The sequence below is a fragment of the Marmota flaviventris genome, chromosome 14, assembly GCF_047511675.1.
Source record: "Marmota flaviventris isolate mMarFla1 chromosome 14, mMarFla1.hap1, whole genome shotgun sequence".
In the NCBI taxonomy this organism is placed as follows: Eukaryota; Metazoa; Chordata; class Mammalia; order Rodentia; family Sciuridae; genus Marmota; species Marmota flaviventris.
The window spans coordinates 45,138,945-45,161,111 of NC_092511.1; the positions used below are offsets into that span (position 1 = coordinate 45,138,945).

The following is a 22,167-nucleotide window of genomic DNA, read 5'->3' on the forward strand; positions in this document are numbered from 1 at the left end:
CATATTTTGGGGGCGAAGTCTACCTCTTTTTATTAATGGCTAATCACCATTAGTAAAAAAGACTTTTAACTCTATCTGCATATTATCAATAACTTATTTAAACTCATTAATTTCTGTCATAGTTAGCTCTTTCATGGAGACTTACTTTACCATTCAAAGGCCTGTAGAGCTTTTCTTACTTCAAACTCCCTGGCACTGAAGTCATTTTACTCACTCTATGCTAGGGTTGTGGTTCTTTGTCAAGTTTCTTGCATAGACAAAGTTCCTTTTCTGGTTTTCTACATTGGCAAGATTATTAATCATTTAGAGACATAGGTACCATGTTTCTCCATCATGTTTTTAGTTCTTTGCATCGTTTTAATATCTTTGTTTGTCTCATTCTACTTTGTTTTGAAGCCCATGTACTTAGACTGAAAATGTTTTATCTTTCTTTGAAAAGCATTACCTAATCTTTTTTTTTTGTGGGGGGTGGTACCGGGGATTGAACTTAGGGGCTCTTGCCCACTGAGCCACATCCCCAGCCCTATTTTGTATTTTTATTTAGAGACAGGGTCTCACTGAGTTGCTTACTGTCTTGCTTTTTGCTGAGGCTGGCTTTGAACTCGCAATCCTCCTGCCCTCAGCCTCCTGAGCCGCTGGAATTTATAGGCATGTGCCACCACACCTGGCAACATTACCTAATCTTATAATAAAAAATGGTTCAAATTTAGGAAAAAGAAAAAAAGAAGACTCAGAGGAGCAATTAGAATGTTAATGATGTCTCTTGGAACAGTCAGCAAATACCTAAAAGTATTAAGTACTTAAATGTGCTTCCAGTTTCTGCTTGTTTTAGAATCTTTACATTTTTCTTAATGCATTTATAGGCTTATAGTTATCTTCACTATGTAATTACAAAGTTATTGATAATACTGGTAGCTACTGTTGTAAAGTAAAAAATCCTTTAGCTTTACAGTAATTTTCTTAAAAAAATTTTTTTTAAGTTGTAGATGAACACAATACCTTTATTTTATGTATTGATTTTTACGTGGTGCTGAGGATCGAACCCATTGCCTTACACTTGCTAAGCAAGTGCTCCATCACTGAGCCACAACCCCAGCCCCTATAGTAATTTTCTATAAATGTACAGTTACTTATTTTACCTTCAAGAAAAAATTGGAAGCCAATTACATATTAAAGAATTTGTGTACTATTTATTTGGATTATGTAGCACCCTTTTATTATATCATAAAGTGGTTCTAATCTTTTAAACAAGGGTTATCTTTTTGTAGCTATAGTACTGTACAAACAGTAGGAGCTTGGCTGGGCGCAGTGGTACATGCCTGTAATCCTATCGACTTGGGAGGCTAAGGCAGGAGGATCGAGTTCAAAGCCAGCCTCAGCAAAAGCGAGGCGCTAAGCAACACAGTGAGACCCTGTCTCTAAATAAAATACAAAATAGGGCTAGGGATGTGGCTCAGTGGTCGAGCGCCCCTGTGTTCAATTCCTGCTACCCCCGCCACTCCCAAAAAAACCTCTAAAAATCAGTAGGAGCTTGTTATTTGTTGAAATGTCATTATTCATAATAGAAATTGTAGTCCAAGTTTCTTAAGGATGAACAGAGACCATGTTTATTATTCTCACCAAATGCTTGGTATAGTGTAGACAATGAATACATGTTGGTTGAATAAATATGAAGAAAAATCAAGTATTATTGTAACCTCATTTTGGTGACTCTACCTTAGTTCTTAACATTTCTCTAATATTTCTAACTGGTATCATTGTCTAATTGCTGCCAGAAGTTAAAGTGCATTTTGCTAATCCGTCAGTGCAACCTTTGGCAAGAAAAGTGGAAATGATGCCTGAAACTTCCTCCCTCCCACAAAAAAGCCTGAAGATTCCTGGCTTAGAACATGCAAACATTGAAGGACCAATAGCAGTAAGTAAAAGACTACATCATTTTTTAAAAAAAATATTTTTTAGACATGGATGGACCTTTGTTTTATTCATTTATTTATATGTGGTGCTGAGAATCGAACCTCATACATGTGCCTCATACATGCTAGGCAAGCGTTTTACCACTTGAGCCACAACTCCAGCCCCACTATATCAGTTTTTAACAACTTTGTGTTAAATGACAAAGTACTAGGAACAATGTAAACAGCCACACATAAGACTTTTCTTGTGATCTTGAATTCAAACTTCTAATTGAATCTAATTAAGTATTGTTGCCACTTACTATGTGGATGTGAAATTTATATAGTTTCTTCTGTTATTTGACCCAGAACTTGTCAGCTCTTGGAACAGAAGAGCTTCGGCAACGAGAGCACTATCTCAAGCAGAAGAGAGACAAGTTGATGTCCATGAGAAAGGATATAAGGACTAAGCAGGTCCAAAATACAGAGCAAAAAGGAAAGCCTGCAGGGGAGGTAGAGGTATGGTTAGCCTTAGTATGCTTAAATTTCATATCTAGAGGTAGAATTCTCAAAATCAGATTATGTGCAAAAGAGCCTCTAATGAATTTTGCTTATAGATTAATTCATATTAACCACCCTGCTAGTGCAGCAGTGGCTACATCTTTTCTAGGAAGAGTGAGTTGTGATGATTTTGTGAGGTAGAAATAACAGCAGTTTCTTTTTTTTTTTTTTACTTGCCTTGCTCTGAGTTCATAAGGGGTCAGTGATCTGTCTTACCTAAGCCATCTGAAATGTTTGAAATGTCCTGTCAATATCTGAGCCACCACCTCTAAGAGACTTATTTAAGAGATTTTTACAAAAAGATTTAAGGAAACTACTTTATTGTCCACCCCCCGCCCCGCAAAGTCCTTAGTCTTTTTTTTTTTTTGAGGCTATATGTTGGGAATTTTAGACAAATACAAATGAACCCATTTTATATTGTAGCCAATTTTTTCTTTTCTTTTCTCTTTTCTTTTTTTCTTCTTTTTTAAGGAAATGACAGAGAAACCAGAAATGACAGCAGAGGAGAAACAAACACTACTAAAGAGGCGATTGCTTGCAGAGAAACTTAAAGAAGAAGTTATTAATAAGTAATAATTAAAAATTAGCAAAAGTCCAAATTTTCTTAAAAATAAATTATTAATCCTTAAACCAAGACTGTTAGTTTTAAGTAAATACTTGCTTTTCTAAATGTAAATATAAGCTCATCATAGTAAACATTTGAAGTGAAGGATAGTGCATAAGGCAGCTACTTGTACTAATTAATTTAATACAAATTTTGGGGTAATGTTTTCTCTTAGAGGGTATAGAAACTAGTTGAAAGTGCGTTCATTCATTCTGACTTAGACACCTACAAGTAGGTTAAAGGGATCTGTTTTCCTGGAGTGTGTGAAGAATGCCCAAAGAGCAAAGTGTTAGAAAGGAAGAGTGCAAGCTGGGTGACACACACCTGTAATACCAGCTTCTTGGGAGGCTCAGGCAGGATAATTGTTAGTTTGAGGCCAGCCTAGGCAACTAAGCTAGACCCTGTCTCAAAAATAAAAAAGGGTGGGGATGAAGCTCAGTGCCAGAGCACCCCTGGGTTCAATCTCTAGTAGCACCAAAGATTTTTAAAAATAATAGTTTAAAAAATTAAAAAGGAATAGTGAAGAGTGCCATAAGGCAAATTGGTTAAACTTCCTTGAGCAAGTAATGTTTAAGCTGATTGGAAGGGTTTAAGGGTTTAAGCTGATTGGAGGGAAGGAATAACTCAGGTCCTGCAGCAGGAAAAAAAATAAAGCACACACTGAAGAATTGGAATATATATAGAATGAGTGGAGAGGGTTAGCATATGAAATTAGAAATAGGTGGGGGATTATTCATATTATGTAGGGCCTTGAAGGGAATGTAAGGATTTTAATTTATAATATGGAGCAATGGGAGGTTACATTATCAAAATTATTTTCATTTTTTAAAGATGCATGGTTGTTATATGTAAACTAGTGGTTGGGCTAAAATAGTTATGGGTTTACCTGGTGGGAAGCAATCCAATGAAAAGTGAAGATATCTTGGGCAGTCTTAAGGCGAACTGAATATTTACCATGTACACTTGAATAAGCAGGACAACTAGGACTTAGAAAATAAAGGTGATGAATGTTAATACTCAGCCACACTTTGTTGAAAAGCTACTATGAAAACAAAGGGAACAACTGCCTGAGCTTGTTGAGGGAAGTGCTACCACCTGGTGTAGGTTTTTTAAAAAAAGACCCTAGAAAAGTTTTCTGTAGTCTGTTAAAAGAAATATAGATATCTGTATGTTTTTTGTGGTACTAGGGATCAAACTCAGGAGCACTTTACCAGTGACCCATAATCCCAACCCTTTTTGTATTTGAGACAAGGTTTCATTAAGTTGGTGGGGCTGGCCTTGAACTTGTGATCCTCCTGTCTCAGCCTCCTGAGTTGCTGGGACTGCAGATGTGTACTACTATGCCCAGCTTTGGTATCCCTTTTAAGTTTCCAATTACAGTTGGGTGATATTAAAAAAAAAAAAAAAAAAAGTAATGCTCATTTTATTTATTGAGTTTAAACTCCAAACTGCAAAAAAGTATTCTACATTGGTTAACATTTTTTAATTTAAAAATACTTTTTTAGTTGGACACAATATCTTTATTTACTTTTTATGTGGTGCTGAGGATTGAACCCAGTGCCTCACACGTGAGGCGGGAGCTCTACCAATGAGCTACAGCCCCAGCCCTACATTTTTATCACTAGATGGATGAAGAAACCTAGTGCTTAAAACAGAATGATTTCATGTAATTTTTAATTAAAAATAGCTTTTATATTCACTACATTTACAGATATTTTAAGAGGACCTAAGGTATACAAATGTGGGCTCTGGTTTGCTTCAATGAGTGAAAATAAGGATCTGCCTGAGGGCAGTTATTTAAGATGGCAGTGAATGTGGACTCCTATAGTTGAGCTATCAAGGTATGTTTTATTTTCATGTTGATAAGATATGTACCGTGAAAACTCATCCTGTATTTCAAGAAAACATTCACATTTCTGCTATAAAGTTTCCATGATGAAGTTGATTTAAAAGTTTGAGACGCAAGTCAGTTTTTTAAAAAGGAAAATTGAAGTATTCATAAGATACAAAGATAACTTCCTACTGGAACTTAAAAAATTGAGTCAAGAATAAATAGGGTAATATATTAGGTTTGGGCTGCTTTTAGATTATAAGAAGGAATTTAATAAAAACTAAGAAGCTTGATAAAACTTGCTTGAAAGAGTGTTCATATGATCTTGGTTGAAAATAACCTCACTGTGTTATGAAATTGTAAGGTTTTTATTGTATGTATACCTGTAATCAAAGAAGTAAGAATAGCTTTTTGCTGTGATCTTTGGTGCTGAGATTCTACTTGCCCAAGGCTCACTTTCTATAAGTAATCAGTGATGTTAAAAGTGCAGTTGACCGTTATTGGTTTAGGGCTTTCATTCAGACTGTTGCATGATCTAGTGGCTTATAATAAATTTATGGATGATAATTTTATTGGCTTTTAAAAGATAATTTAAAATGGAGTTAATTTATATTTACCATAAAACAAACACAAGCATCAATCATGGAATTACAGGGTCACATTTTAATTCCTGAATTTTACAGTTCAGCATTAATATCACCACATGTATACAAATGGTGTAAAACAAGTACAGTGGTATTTTTAATACAAAATAAACATCTGTTTTATGGAAAAACTATACTTCATATCTACACAGACAGCCCATCTTTTCCAAACAATAGCCAAAATTAAAATTAACTACAAAATCTCCAAAACAGGGGAAACTGCTTCAGTTTAAGCTATTCCAGGAAAAAAATGGACCCATTAACACATTACAAAGGTGATCTAAAGACTGTAGCTGGAATTACTATTTTTAGATTTTTTTTTTTCCCAATGCATTAAATTGTAGTTTGGGGACATTTTTCTCATCTCAGCATGATCTCAGATCATAGATGAGCAAACTAACATTAAAATATTTACAGTTAACTGCTGTTCTAAAAATAAAACATTGTAACTGTTTGCCTCAATTTGTTATTTTAAATTCCTTTAGGTACATGGAATGTGCTTTTAGTCTTTTAAAAAAGCAGCTGTTTGTATTACATACACCCTTGTCTGCTTGTGGGAAAGTTTCCTGTACTGCATGTGACTTGACACTTAACTCCTTGGATCAAAATGGCTTCTAGATATTAAATACTACAATTCAGCACTTTTTTTTTAAATTAGTCTTTATAAATTATGCTTTAATACTTGCCTGCAGCTCTGAAGATAAAACACTTTTTACTAACAAAGCAAAAAGGGACTTCAGAATTTATCTTCTACAAAGGATTGTACTGGTAGGTTACTGAAAAACATTCTGTTCTGTCCATTTCCAAGATTCTGAAGAGGATCATTATGGAACACTAACAAACTGTTTTCTTGGCTACTATTATCTCAAAAGTGCTGATTTAAAAATTTTATTAACAAAACTATCCATTTTGAATGCAGCTTATTTTTGTCAAAATACATACTGAAAACTCTTGGTGTAGAAAATTTAACATGTGCTGTAATACAGGGTGTATTTCCCTCCAACTACTCAAAAGGTTGAATTTCTGTGAAGTCTTCAAAGAAATGGTCCCAAAAGCTTGACTACTACTTCTTCTTCTTTTTTTTTTTTTTTTGATAGTTCTATTTGTTTTCCATAAATTTTTTTTTTTTTTTAAAAAGAGGCAACTGATTAAAACAATAACATGGCCAGCACCATTATACAAGTAATGTTATTGGGTTCGCAACTGAAGTTTTGTAACGTTTTTCTAGACTGGATACCCCCCAGAGCAACCCTGCATTAATATAATTTTACCAACCTTTTCCCTCCCCCAAACCTGAGACTTTCCTTGCTGAGAAACTATCTCCCAGGTTCTGGTAACTAGCCTTTTTTTTTTTTTTTTAAATTAAAAAAAAAAAAAAATTTTTTTTTCCATTTTTTACAGCCTGAAAAGGCAAACCCCTTAATTACTGGCAAGCAATCAAGTTCCTGGGAATCCTCGTTTTTTTTTTTTTTCTTTTTTCTTTTTTTTACAGAACTAAACTCTCCTAGATGATATACTGAGGATCTTCTGCTACTCCTTGTATATTTATAAGTTCAAGTGAGAAAGCTTTCTGATTCAGATTTTTCCACTCATTGAACAGTTGCAGCATTTTAGTAAGAAGACCACATGTTGGGAGTCCCCCAGTAAATATTTTATGAGCCAAGACGAGGTCTTTTCCTGGGGGATGTTTCTTCTTCTTCATCTTCCTCTTCATCATCTGGATAATCCACTAAGCCAACCAAACTTCCCTATTGAAGAATTAAAAAAATGTTTTAAACAGGTAACTTAAAAAAAAAAAAAAAACCTTATTGGTACAATTATTAGTACAAATGTTTTCACTAAAAGATATTAGAAACTATTTTTCTAAATCAGACATATCTGATATTAACACATTGGAATTTAAGAAAGGAACTGCCTAAAATCATGAACATTTACTGAGTACTAATTGGTAGCATACTCAGTAATCCTCAGCTTTTCTACTATTTCTTAGATTTTTAAGAACTCAATTCAGTAAAACTTCACTGTGGGGAAATGAAGTCTGTAGTCTGTTCATGTGTGTATTTTATTACTTAGTACACATTGTTTTCATTCTGCTTTTGAAGAATAGTTTAAAAGGCTGAAGACATCACTAACCAGTAACATCACCTGGTTACTAAAAGCTAATAACTGAAAATAAGGATGAGGCAATTCAAGGTTTTGACCTTTTATGAACAACGGACTCCTTTTTAAAGTCCAATTGAAGCTCTGTACTCTCCAGAAAATTGTAGCAGTCCACAGAATTGCAATTACTTTGAACCAATTCCATGAAACTTAGCCCTCTTAACTGTAAACATTATTTAGTTCAAACCCTTCAGACCTGTAGTGGATGAACAAATACAGCTAAAGTATAACTCATTCTTCATACCTAAGAATATAGGCATCTGGTGTTAACATTTTATCAGAACCTAAGTAAAACATTACTGTTCATCAAAAAAGGGCTTTGAGCACCTAGAATAGTTATTAGAAAGTCTGTGAACTAAATATATTTGTGAGAATCCTACTTCTTCTCAGCAAAGTCATAGGTGGTCTGAAGTTCCAGTAAGCAAGAGGCAGCATATTAATACATTGATTGTAGTCTTGAGTTCAAATTGCAATGTTTTTACTATATATCTGCACAAACCTGGGCAAATGATTTAATATCTCTATATTCAGTTTTCTTCATCTGTAAAATTTGCATAGTAGTAGTATTTAGATCTCACTGAACTAGTTGAAAATTAGATTGAAAACACAAGATATAAAGCACTTTTGGCTGAGTACTTGGTATGTAGTGTTCAGTAAGTGCTCTTAGCTACCATTTATCATTATTTCTGTTATTTGGTTTCTAAGTCACACAAATTGGGAGAGAAGAAAGAAGAACTGCAGTATAAAAAGGCATCAGTGATATTCACAAAGATGACTGTGAGTTACCAATACATTTTAATTATGCTTAAGAAGATGTACCATAATGTACAAATATTTCAGTCTCAAATGGTTAACACCTAAATGATATTTTTTGGTTTAAGATTAATAAATTGTCTGAAAAGCCCACCAAAACAATTTAATTTTGAATTTTATTCATATTTCAATGCATATACATACCAAAAACATACATTTAAAAATCATGTTTACAATAAAAATAAGAATACAAAATGTGAAATGTTGGAAGTCAAAAGGCTTATATAATCCAGATGTACCCTATAAAGCTGGATAGATTCCATATTTTTAATGTATACATCCAGAAATTTATTGTTTTAAAATATCAAGTTGTTAATAAGTACAGGTACCCACAATCATGTTCCACTTAAAAATACATGGTAGAAAGGTTCTGATGTTAGCACATAAATTCCATTTTATTCTTTCAAAACTTTTGTATTCCAATGTATGGACTCACCCATCAAACATTTTCTGTTGACGTTTGGATTGTTTTCAAGGAGTATTCTCTTAAAAATTTCATTTTTTATAATGATTTTTCTTATTAAGTTGAAAACCATTTTTGTATGTGGAATATTATATGGATAAGATGTGAAGTTATTAAGGATTTTTGCACTATAAATTTATCTAGTTTTTTCTTAGCACTAATTTTTAAAAATCATTACATCTGTGTAATTTGAGAACTTACATTGACTATAGCTGTTGGAAGATCAATAAATGCATTTACTTCTGCCTTCTAAAACTTCACTGAAGTGAAAGAAATTTACCCTCAAAGAAATGGAAGAGGGAAAAATAGCATAGGAAAGCTAAGGAATATTTGGACAAGAAAAATCAGAGACAAGGTAACTCTTAACAGAAACCAGAACTAAGTATCTATAATGAGATAAAGAAATGAGAATAAATTGATTTTTCTTAGAGAACTTCAGAAGACTCAACAGCAAAGGTACAAAAACAGTGGGGGAAAAGAGGGAAGACAAGTAAAACAGACAAACGGGCCATTGATCCTGTCCCTCTGACAGCCACGAAATCTGTGTTCTTCCATCACCACCATTTATAAAGAAAATAGACTCTATAGAGAAAAATCACTCTATAAAGAACTTTGGGATTTCAGGCAAAGTAAAGGGCAAAGGTAAGATGCCAGGATGAAAATGGGATAAACTTAATTCTGTAAAACTGAGCAGGCACCACCCCCCTTTCTTTTTCAGGCTCAGAACACCTCAGTGAAGCTTATACTTCCCAGATGTGGTAGACTAGCTATGCTGTAACAATTAGTTCCTACCCAAGCCATTGGAGCCATCTAAGTGGGTGGTTAAACTAAAGTAAACTACCTTCCCCCAAAGCACTGCTCTAAGTCCAAATCACCCCTTTAAAGTATACAATTCAGCAATTTTAGTAAATTACAACCATCATTACTAATGCACCATCACTACTAATTCCATCACCCTCCCCTATTCCTAAAAGTCTCAAACCGCATTAACAGTCACTTTCCAGGGTCCGTCCGGGTCTTTTTTTCCATGGATTTGTGGTGTATGGCTTTTTGTGATTGGTTTAATCTATATTGTAGCATATATCAGCACATCATTCCTCTTCATGTCTGAATAATAACCATTATTTGGATATACCACATTTTATTAAACTAGTCATTAGGACACTTTTTGGCTATTCTGAATAATGCTGCTATTAACATTCATGTACATGTTTCAGTTTTCTTAAATATGTACTGGGATGTGGAATTGCTGGAATCATATGGTTAACTTGTGTGTTTAATTTTCTGGGGAACTACCAGACTGTACTCCGAAGCTGCTGCATTTTTACCTCCCCATCAGCAAGTGGGTCACAATTTCTTTGCAATCTTGCCAACACTGCTTTTGTCCATTTTTTGTTAAAATTACAATCATCCTGATAGGTGTGAAGTGGTACTTTATTGTAGTTTTGTATTTCCTTAGCTGGCTAATAATGCTAAATATTTATGTATTTTATGTATTTTCCTTGGAGAAATGTCTATTCAAATACTTGTCCATTTCAAAACTGGGTTGTTATATTGAGGTATTGGGTACCAATTCCTTACATGATTTGCAATATTTTCTCCCATTTTGTAGGTTGTCTTCACTTTACAGTAGTATCCTCTGAAGCACATTAGTTTTTAATTTTGATGAAATTCAATTTATTTAGTTTTTTTTCTTTGTATTTCATATCTAAGATATCCCTGCCTAATCCAAAGTCATGAACATTTACACCTGTGTTTTCCCTCAGGGTTTTATGTTTTTAACTCCTATGTTTAGTTCTTTATTCATTTTGAGTTGTTTCGTACATGGTATGAGTTAGGGATCCACCATAACTTTTTTGCATGTGGATATCCAGTTTATAACATCATTTGTTGATCCTTTCTTTTACTGAATGACAACTTGTTAAATCTTTTTCTTTTTTGTTTCTGAGACAAGGTCTTGCTATGTTGCCCAGGTTGGCTTCGCATTCCTGGACTCAAGCAAGCCTCCTGCCTCAGCCTCCCAAGTAGCTGGGACTATAGACTTACGCTACGGTATCCGGTTACTTATATGAAGCACCAAAAATGTAAGGAAAATATCAAATACAAAACAAAGAAACCATTAACAAAACAAAAGTTAACAAATTATGAAGAGACAATGTAATTTTTTTTCTGAAACAAACCAATTCCTCTAGTGATAATTTACTTAGATGATGAAGTATGCAAGTATGCTTCAACATCCAGTAATTAGAGAACAGTATTTAGTATGTATAATATATAATAACATTAATGATATAAATAACTCTTAATGTTAATAAATCTGAAATGGAATTCAAGAATCATCCTTCACTGAAGGAAATAAAGAAGATATATCTTACTAACACATAATTTTAAATATTTTCAAAAAACCAAAGCGATAGTTTTTATATTTCCCTTTTGATATTAACAACTTTTATCTCACCTAACTGCCTTGATCAATACACCAGAACAACAGCAGTGTTAGTGGCATTTTGTCATGTTCCCGATTAAGTGGGAATACTTCTGGTATTTCCTATGTACAAAACTAGCGTTTAGTAATGGAAATATATTATTAGGTTAAGAAATTATCCATTTATTCCTATTTTACATTTGGAATAATTATCAGAATTATAAACACATTCTATGTAGAAAAATACATGTATGTGAAATGATTGACTGTAGGTCACATTGTTGCAGTGCTTCTAACTGCAAAGAGCAGGAAATAACTTTAATGTCCATTATTAGGGTTTAACTACAGATTAAGGTATATTCATCCTTTTGAAGTCTATGCAGGAGTTTTTCTAATGTTTTCACATGGAAAGATCAAGTGAAACTTTACATGAAAAAAAATGAAGGGTTGATTTTTTTTTTTTCTGTGAATCTGTAGCAAAAGAAGTATCTATTTTAGCATTCACTAATCACATTAAGAAGCTACTAAATTTTTTCTCAGAAAATGTGTATATAACAAAGTGCTTTGTGTCTTTATAGCATTCAAATCTTTAAAAAGTATCTTTTAAAAAATTTCATTAGGGGGGCTGGTGCTATAGGTCAGTAGTAAAGCGCTTGCCTTGCATGTGTGAGGCACTGGGTTCATCCTCAGCGCCATGTAAAACTAAAGTGTCTACAGCTAAAAAAAATATTAAAAAAAAAATTTCATTAGGACCTAAAGTCTTGCCCATCTTCAACTGTATCAATTGACACCTGTGGTGAAATAGCTAAACTAAAGGCCACTGGGATAAAGAACCTGACATGTTTAAGGAATGTAGCCATAGTTTTTCAAGAGTATTGTAAACAAATTAAATTAGTGCTTTACTTCTTATTTAATTTCAAAATTTTGTGAAAATCTAGTGTAATGGGGCAATTAACGTGTTTTAAGAACAATCACTGTTTTTATCCCAAAAGACATAGAATATATTTTATAATCTGTTGTTAGTGACAAAAGGGTTGGAAAACACATTTGTGCTTGCACTTAATTGAAACAATTGTCTGGAAGGATAAGGAAATATCACCAAAAAAAAGGGACAGGAAAACACAGAAATGATTAGTAGGACAAATCCAGAAGACTCCATCCAAATAATAACTTATAGTGAAACAGCAGAAAATGTTCCAAAATAGAAGGACATGACTGTTCAATGGAAGAATGACTGTTAAATTTTCAAATGTACGGCTAAAACCCTAAAACCCCAAATGCTTTCATGAAGAAAATAAAGTCACACAAAAAGGATGAGGAATAAGAATGTCTTTAAAAACTCTGCACAACAAAAGCTTCATTTTTTTTAAGAAAAATTATTGCCAATCTGGTTTTGCATTCAGTTAAATTGTTAATAAAAGTTTAAAATAGAAGATATACTCCATCAAAATGAGACAGGAAATCAAGAAAAAAACAGAGACATAGGATTTGGGAAACAAATAATATTACAAGACAGGAGAGAAGCAAAAATAAAGTCTTAGAGTAAAGGCAAAAAAGGAAGCCTCAAGACAATGGCTGTATAGCAAGTAGTCTAGATTGGCACAGAATGAAAGATTTCAAGAGAAAAATGCACAAAAATAACCTAAGAAAAGTCCTTCAGAATTAGCAATGGACACATAACTATTTTAACAAAAGAAAAGGCAGTACTGATGTTTACTCTAGAAAAAGTGAAAATTTATAAAGACTAACACTACAGAAGAGTATAAAATAAACAATATTTATGTTGTCTTCATTATCACAAACTTATCAAACACTTTTTTAAAAATTACGATAAATGGAGAAATAAAGGTGAGGATGCTGTAAGGAGTATTCAAATGTGAAAATAAGAAGGCTAAACATTCATTCCATAATAAGGGAATTAACAAATTATGTCTGAACTTGATAAACAACACAGCAGCAATAACATATTACTTACAAAAGTAAAAACAGCTATTAAGAATATAAAGCACCAGCTGCTGTGGTGCACAGCAAGTTGGGAGGCTGAGGCTGGAGGATCACAAGTTCCAAAAGCTAGCTCAGCAACTCAGTGAGGGCTTGCTTCAAAATAAAAAATAACAAAGGGAAGGGGATGTGGCTCAGTGTTTGAAAACCCCAGGGGTTCAATTCCTAGTACCAAAAAGGGAAGAAAAAAAAAAAAAAAAAAAAAAAATATATATATATATATATATATATATATATATAGCAGAAACATAGTACTGATTTTTTAAAAAAATATAAATGTGACCAGTATTTGACTTTTGAAAATAAGTACATGTTTTATGTTGATTTAAAAGAAAGTGCTAAGCAGTAATCTAAGCACGATACATTTACTAAATAATTTAAATTTCTTAACAAGCTTTATAAAGCAAGTGCTGATGATATATCTCCATATAAAATCAGATATCTAAGGCCTGGAGAAATAAATAACTTATTCAAGGTCAAATAGCTAGAAAGAAGCAGAGCCAAGATTTGAACCACACAGTAAAATTCCATGGCAGATATTCTTAATGTCTTGATATACTAATATCGATATATTCGATATACTTACTGAAGAGTGAAAATTAATTTTAAAAATTTCTAGTTAAAAAAACCTGAATGTTTCAAACAGAATCTCATTGAAAATGCTACTTATGTTATCTTTAATCAAAAGCCTACCTCAATACAATACTGAATGATTCATTAAGTTATGTGCATGTACAAACATGGCATAATAAATTATGTGTAACTATAATGCACCAATAAAAAAAGTTATTCTACATTTCTGCTAAACAGTAAAAGTATATTTCCTGTTCAAAACAAGATGTATTCCTTCAGTTAAGTTTTGTACTACTATAACATTTTCCTTGTTTTGTCTATCTATACCTATCTATCTATCTACACACACACACACACACAAACTGATGTCCTATATTCTAATGCATTTTAATTTTTAAGTCACTCTTTTTGTGAAAGAATGGTTTCACGCAGTGAAAAATCTAAATAAACAATAGAATAGTTTGATATAAAATTTAAATTTGTTTATAAAAAGAAAAATAAGCAATGGGAAGTACATTTGCTGTGAGAATTACAGATATATTCTTAATATCCTCAACCAAAGATTCATTTACATTAAGAAAAATATAAACCAATTTTTAAACGGCAGTATGAACAGACAACACACAAAGGAGAGAATTCAACCTTACTACTATAATAAGTGACACATAATTGGAAAAGAGATATTACATACTCTACCTAACTGGAAAAGATTAAGAATAATTATAACAACACTGACAAAGCTGCAGTGATTCAGGCACACCCATATACTGCTGATGGGAAAATAAACTGATACAGACCTTTGGACATGAATTTGACAATATGTGTGAAAACATTCTAGTACTTTAACTATTCAATAAAATAATGTAAAATACAACAACTAGTAGTGAAATATCAGAATCAACTTAGTACTAAAAAAAACAATTAGGTATGGGGAGGGATGGGGAAGGATGCTTACATATATTATGATATAGCTAAATAAAATGAGATTCTACAGTCAATAACATTTTAATAACACAACATTCTTATAATAAACAGAAGCAAACACACAATGTGTTTATAGGAGTATTTCAATTTTGTGTCAGATAAACTCAGATCTGAAGAAAAGTAAATAAATATTAACCATCATGTTCTGATGGTTTAAGTTCTTTCCTCTCTGAAATTGCTCTGATTTTACAAATTTTCTTCAGTAAACATGAAACAATTTTACAGATGGAAAAGGCAAAGTTTGTTTTTGTGTAGTGCTAATTCACATACCTTGGTGGCTGTTACTGACGTAGTCAAGTTTGTAGTTTTGGAAGAAGACCCATTAGAACTTGCTGGTGATGTCTGAGCCACAACAGATTTACTGTTTGTACTGTTTGTTCCATTAGCAGCACTCGCAGAGTGGGAGAAAGTAAATTTGAAGCCACCAGAAGATGTCCTTTTGGGAAGGTTTTCTTTATCTTCACTTTCTTTTGCTAAAAGCAAAAGTAAAAATTTGAGCCTATATCAATAAATAATGCTAAATCAAATCATTTGAAAATAACAATTAAAACATCAAAATAACACACTGCCTTTGCTTTCTAAGAGGATAGCATGTGTATGGTGATATCTGTATAACCTGGAGTCCCAGAAATCTAATTTTGTGAGCATCAGAGCATTAAGAATCATATAAGAGGGCTGGGGATGTGGCTCAAGCGGTAGCGCGTTCACCTGGCATGTGCGGGGTGCTGGGTTCGATCCTCAGCACCACATAAAAATAAAATAAAGATGTTGTGTCCACCGAAAACTAAAAAATAAATATTAAAAAATTCTCTCTCTTCCTCTCTTAAAAAAAAAAAAAAAGAATCATATAAGATTCTTATAAGAATCAGCCATTCTATGCTAGAGTTCTACAATGTTGTACTGTTTTCTTGAAAAGATTCATGAACTGTCTACTGTCTGCCTCTTCCTTTTATTGTCTTCTGTTCACTGACTCTATACTTCTTTATTCCTTGTTAAAACCTAATAACCTCCCCCACAATTAATACTTAAAACATCTATATCAAGTCTATCAGTGTCTCATTCCCTGAATATTCCAGTTTCCTTATATTTCTTTTATGGTATAAGCATCCAGCCCCTTTAATATCCAGTTACTTCTATTTCTGTATGTGATTCTTAACAGCATGGCACTCAACACTGGCTGCAATACTTAAAAGTATGGCCTTACTGCTTCTTTCAACAGTAGTAAGAGTGGTACCTATAAGGATTAAGAAGAATCTGTCTATCAAAAGGTACATATTCCTTATAAGTCCAGGAAATGCTTTGTCTTTTAACATATAAATTTTTATTAAGCATTTAAATGATATCTGCAAGACAGTATTCCAAAAATGCCAACTCCTGAGGACATAAAATTAAAGTGATTAGTTATTCTGAAAGATAAGTAATAAGATCTTAGGTTTATAAAACAAGTTAGACATATCTGAATGTCGGGGGAAATTTAACTTTTTTTCTTAATTATTTTCTTTAGGCAAGTTTTATAAAAGCTTTAAAATTTAGAACAAAGTTATTTCTTTGAGCTCAGTTTTCTAAGCTTTAAAAAGTGAAGGTAAAGTACTACAGAATATTTCTTTGAATCTATATATTTTTTATTATTCAATAATAACAGAAATCCTCAAATAATCTAGTAATAAAAATCCCTAGCAGAATTTTAGTGTAGAATAAAGCCCAGACTCCATAGAAGGAAAAGTGTTAGTAGATGATAAAATTTCTAAATAAAAACCAAACATGAAAAAAAAAAATTAAACATGAAAAGAATGCCCATACAGATAAATTTCTGTACTAAACAAAAGGAGGCACAATTTTTTAAAATTTCAGAATGTTAATACCTTTTTTAGTCTCCATAAATTTTTCATAACTATCTGGAAAATCATCTTCTGGCTTAGATTTTTCAACTGGTGCCACAACTGCTTTTCCTTCGTCCTCTTCATCTTCATTAAACCACATTTCTTCATCCTCTTCCAAGGCTTTTGTATCTCTGCGAAATCTGTTACTACGCAATATAGATGGTACACTGTAAGAAATATATCACAAATATTGAGTAATGATTTAAAATTCATGACTACATTAGTTCCAAGAGAAACTAAGGTAATTTTAACTGTGTGCAAATTATATCAAAATCACCTCAGTCATGGTACAAAATATAGTCCAATTCTCTAAAATATTTTCAGATATTATAAACTCAACTAAAAATTCATCTTGAGTTATCATACAGGGTAGCAAGTCATCATATAATGGATTTGGAGTTACTAGATTATTTGGGGTAAGGAGGAAAGCCTGTTCTCTTACATAACCCTGTCCTATCTAGTGACAGAAAATTCCTTGGTAAATTTCAAATGAAAAAATCTAAACTATGGAAATGTTTGGACTCAATTTGTAAGCTATAAATATAGTATACTCCAGCAATACCTGTTCAGTTTCTGATTTTGTCTGTCTTTTTCTTGTTCATATTTAGTCTTCAATCCTTTGAATGTCTGAACATATTCAATCGATTCAAGTGCTTTATAAAAGTTTTCAACTATATGTGCAGTCAGAGACTTGATATCTTCCTGTATAAGCACAAAATTTACATTTCAAATACAATACAATGTTTGTTAGAAGAAAAATTTAAAAAAAAAAATGTAGTTCCAAAGCTGATTTAAAAAACGTTTTTCAAAATCACTTTCCAAAAATAAATGTCCCAGTTTCTTTATACATGAACCAGGACTCCACAAAAAACTTGGGGAAAAGGAGAAGCAATTCACTGGAGCCCTTTTTGGAGACTATAAAGAACATTTGAAAAGTAAATGGATTTAGTTTACATCTTTGATTTTTTGCATTTTTGTAGCACTTCAGTTTAAAAAGCACTTTCACATACAATTTCACTTGATTCTCACAATTCTATTTTGTTTTATTATACTGTTTTCTAAAAACACAAAATGAGACAGAGAGGCTGGGTGTTCTGATTAAGAGCACATGGCTTATTACTAAAGGGCAGATGTTAAAATCATATTTTAACATCAATTTAGTGACTTCTGTTTACGAAAATAGCATGTTGTATCTAAATAACAGATTCCTTTGACAATAGTACACACATAGTTCCAATGAAATACATATCTGTAATTCTACTGATATATACTATTTTATATGGACCAAAAGGATAATTTTGGGAATTCAATATATTTATTACTCAAATTTACTTTCAGAAAAATGTAAATTCAATTATGATACTAGGGATGGGATTGTGAACCAACGTATCATTTTGTCAGTATTAGATAGGAAAAAATACATGTTAATAAAAAAGTACACAAGAATATAAAGAGCTCTGATTCATTAAAAAATATGCTATGAACCTGGGTTCAGATACTAGTGAGCCAGTTAACTGCATTCCTTCTTTACTAATATTCTCAGAAAAACAATCTAGTTAGCCAAATAATCTTCATATGAGAATAACATGTAATCAGTGGAAATCACATTTATTAAGAAACAACCAGAGAGTAAATTTCTAGCTTTCATTTTTAAAAAATTGTTCTTTCCAACAATGTAGCCATTTCCTTGATGGAATAATTTCTGTGTGTATACGTGCAGCAGAGGTAAATTTGTTGTAATGATTAATTTGTTGTACTATCTTATTCCTATAGTTCAAATATAGCTCTCTCAAGGTCTTTTTATGACACATCTTTTGTTGCCTGAAACTGAGACGAGACATAGTTTCAAATACTGATTGTGCTACTAATCAAATGAAAGCTCTTGATCATTTTGGTTATCTTAATTTCCTCATCTGCAAAGTAAGGTAATTGAAGGAGTACATCTATTCCTTGTCTTTCTGGTCTCTCCAACTTAAAAATTATAAGATCTCATCATATCTTTTATGTACTTTGCATCAATGTCTACCAAATTATTTCACAATCTTATCTATCCATCTTTCTTATTACTACCCTATAACATAAAACTACCTTAAATCACATGAATGGTATGCATGATTGAAATGCTCATATATGCCAAATGTGATCCTGAAACATTTGGCCAGTAAAAATGGAACTGACAAAATTAAGTAATTGAGGGGCTATATATAGCTCAGTTGGTAGAATGCTTGCTGTGCATGCAGAAGGCCCTAGGTTCAATCCCCAGGACCACAGAAACAAAACAGTTTACACTGAATTTCACTTTTAGGACCTATAATTGATCCCCAGCAACACACGAAAACACACACACACACACACACACACACACCAAAAACAAAACAAAACACACTAAACTACAACAACATGGCAAATAAGAATATAAAAGTATCTGATTTTTAAAAAAAACTTTAGTTTATTAGAAATACATTCTAAGACACTTAGAATCACAATTTTAGGAGAAAAGGGGGAATGAAGAAATCACTTGTTTACATATCATTATTTTACTTTTACATATAATTACTTCTTCATAAATAGTTAATTCTTTTACATATAATCACTAAGAGTTCTTTAATATAAACTTACCACTCTTATAAATTCAAACAACTCAATAACAGCTGAATTCAACAGATTGTACCGAGTTCCATTATCCAGAAGAGCATTTATAACTGGCTCAAAAAGATTTCCCTTGGTGATGTAACGATTGTAAAATTCATCTTTAAGGCCAATTATCCGTCTCATAAAGCGAAGAGCACCTAATTAAATATAAACAAGGGAATAAGCTGGTGATTTTACTATTATTTATTATTTTAGAAGTATTTTTGCCATAAAGTAGTATATACGTTCTTCTAAAACAAAAAGTAAAATTGTGCACTAAAACAATTGGGTTTTGAGAAAAATAAAGAGTTCAGGGAAGATAGGTAAAAACTGGTACAACTTTATAGCCAGAGTTAAGAAAACCACAGGAAAAAGTATCTGGGAGATAAATAATTCACTTAGGTGGTCAGCTCCATGGCAAAGAGAAGGAAAAAAATATTAAAAACCTATAAATGACGATGATGATAACATTTAGCAGTGCTTGGTAGACACAGTAAAGATAGTTCAGTATGAATTGGGGGGCAAGGTCAAGAGAGGAATGGTATACAGTCTGCCAAGAGTCAAGATAGCCTTTCTGGGAGAAGGAAATCTGAAGGCAGATGTTTCCAGATTTTCTGAAAATACACCAAAGGACAATACAGGATATCTAAAAAAAATCTTTTTGTTTCATTTTTTAACTGTTCCAATGAAGGTTTTAATTCCTCTCCCAGGATTCTAGCTCTTCCTGCCTTGAAAAAACCATCTGTGAATTACCGCTACTTTGACATTATAATAACATTCCCTTATTTACCAACTGTATGAGCTATTTTTCCTTGGGAAAGCACGTAGTGTGGTAGATAATAATATATTTATAAAAGAAAAAATAGCAATGAGCTTCTCATATTTTAAAATATTAAAAAAGAAATTTCTCTTTTAACGAGCTTTTCCTAGCTAAATAAATGTAGCAATATCATTACTAAAATTTTTAGGGAACACAAAGGATTGTGTTTTTAATCTTTTTTGTATCTGATATTGTAACCTTTCCCTCTTAATTTATTCTACAGATAACATCAATTGTCTGTTCAAGAATGGAAGTTGGTTAAATGATCCAGTTGTGCCTGTTCTAAGAAGCTTAAATATTTGAGAATAAAATAGAAACAGGTTACATAAGGTATAAATGTATGTTAACTGGAACACCACCAAACAAATGTGGGGAGAAGTGCTAGACTTATAATATCACCTCTTTTTGTGGCAGGATAAAAAATATTTCACTTAGGATTAAAAAAACAAAACAAAAAAATCCAAAACCAAATAACTGGCAAAGGTGTGACCAATCAGGCACCCATAAACTACTGTGAATGAAATGACATGCATGCAAAGCTACAGTTACAATGTAACTTTTAATTTAAAGCAACATATTTAAATATTGGAAATTCATTCCATTAGAATATAACCATGTTAATGGGAGTACTGCACAATCATCAAAAAGTACTATTTATCAAAAACCAGATGGGAAAATCTACTATGAATACATTAATGCTTCCAAAATTAAAATTCAAATAGAGTAATTCTAATCAAGATGAACTGAAGAAAACAATTTTTTTAAATATTTATTTTTTAGTTGTAGTTGGAAACAGTACCTTTATTTTATTTATTTATTTTTATGTGGGGCTGAGGACCGAACCCAGGGCTGCACATGTGCAAGGCGAGCGCTCTATGCTGCGTCACATCCCCAGCCCCTGAAGAAAACAATTTTTAAGATACTGCGCAAGGAAAAAATTCTTAAGGGTAACAAAGAAAATTATGAAAAAGAAAAAAGGGGGTACTCAGTAGGTTCTTATAATAGAAATATTTTAACCTCCCAGTACTGGGAACCTGGGTAGTTTACCACTGAACTAAATCCCTAGTCCTTTTACAGGCGAGTGCCACTGTGCCCAGCTCTACAACAGACATATTATAATGGCACAATAAACATTGCTATTATTTCAACTGATGAGATTAAAGAATAGACAGTCCATAATTAAGACATAAATGTATCTGTTTAACTTACTATTTAATAAAGGTGGTATTTTAATTTTGTGGGGAAAATGTGGTTTATTTAATAAAGGTGTTGGTATGGTTGTCTTGTCCATCTAGAAAAGAACAAATCTAGACCATCACTTCAAACCATATCCAAAACCATCTTTCAGATGCACTATACACACACACACACACACACACACACGTAAAAAATGAAAGAATAAAAATATTAGAAGAAAATTGAAAAGAATACTTAGAACATAGGAGACTTCCTGAACAAGGCAAAAACAAAAAACTATCAACAAAACAAAACAAAACCCCAAAGACCAGGAGGAAATAAACTATTTTTTGTTAAAGAACTCTTAAGAAAAAGATAACATGTAATTCACAACAGAGATAAACGAATATTGTACTAAAATTGGGACAATGCAAATTAAAACAAGAATGGAATACCACATTATCATCAGATTGATACCATTTTAAAAAGGCAATAAGAGTACAGGGATATTGTCAAATGCTTCAAGTTTTGGGGAAAGAAATCTGGCAGCTATATGTTAAGTTAAAAAAATTATAAAAATATGTTAAAAACTATGAAGTATATAAGCACTTTATCCTGGCAATCTTATTACTGGGAAGCTATTTTACATAAATAAATAAACCAACATATAAAAAAATTAGTATATCAGGCTATTTACAACTGTAGTTTG

General features: G+C 32.3%; 2 protein-coding genes across 5 annotated transcripts in view; one reads left to right on the forward strand and one right to left on the reverse strand.

Moving 5' to 3' along the window:
- Cfap36 (cilia and flagella associated protein 36) overlaps positions 1-3,087 on the forward strand; it is a 31,249-nt gene extending 28,162 nt beyond the window's left edge. The window contains exons 8-10 of one of the 3 annotated variants that reach the window (XM_071601589.1): positions 1,806-1,915; positions 2,262-2,411; positions 2,925-3,087. In XM_071601589.1, coding sequence (XP_071457690.1) covers positions 1,806-1,915; positions 2,262-2,411; positions 2,925-3,026 — 362 coding nt within the window. In that variant the 3' untranslated portion in view covers positions 3,027-3,087. Of the gene's footprint in view, positions 1-1,775; positions 1,916-2,261; positions 2,412-2,924 lie in introns of all 3 variants that reach the window. The other 2 variants (XM_027934310.2, XM_071601590.1) reach the window with 2 other exon arrangements.
- A 2,444-nt stretch (positions 3,088-5,531) lies between these two features.
- Positions 5,532-22,167, reverse strand: part of Ppp4r3b (protein phosphatase 4 regulatory subunit 3B) — a 63,185-nt gene continuing 46,549 nt past the window's right edge. The window contains exons 12-16 of one of the 2 annotated variants that reach the window (XM_027934309.2): positions 19,451-19,620; positions 17,394-17,533; positions 16,814-16,977; positions 15,222-15,424; positions 5,532-7,280 (exon numbers count right to left, since the gene is read on the reverse strand). In XM_027934309.2, coding sequence (XP_027790110.2) covers positions 7,185-7,280; positions 15,222-15,424; positions 16,814-16,977; positions 17,394-17,533; positions 19,451-19,620 — 773 coding nt within the window. In that variant the 3' untranslated portion in view covers positions 5,532-7,184. Of the gene's footprint in view, positions 7,281-15,221; positions 15,425-16,813; positions 16,999-17,393; positions 17,534-19,450; positions 19,621-22,167 lie in introns of both variants that reach the window. The other variant, XM_027934308.2, reaches the window with a different exon arrangement.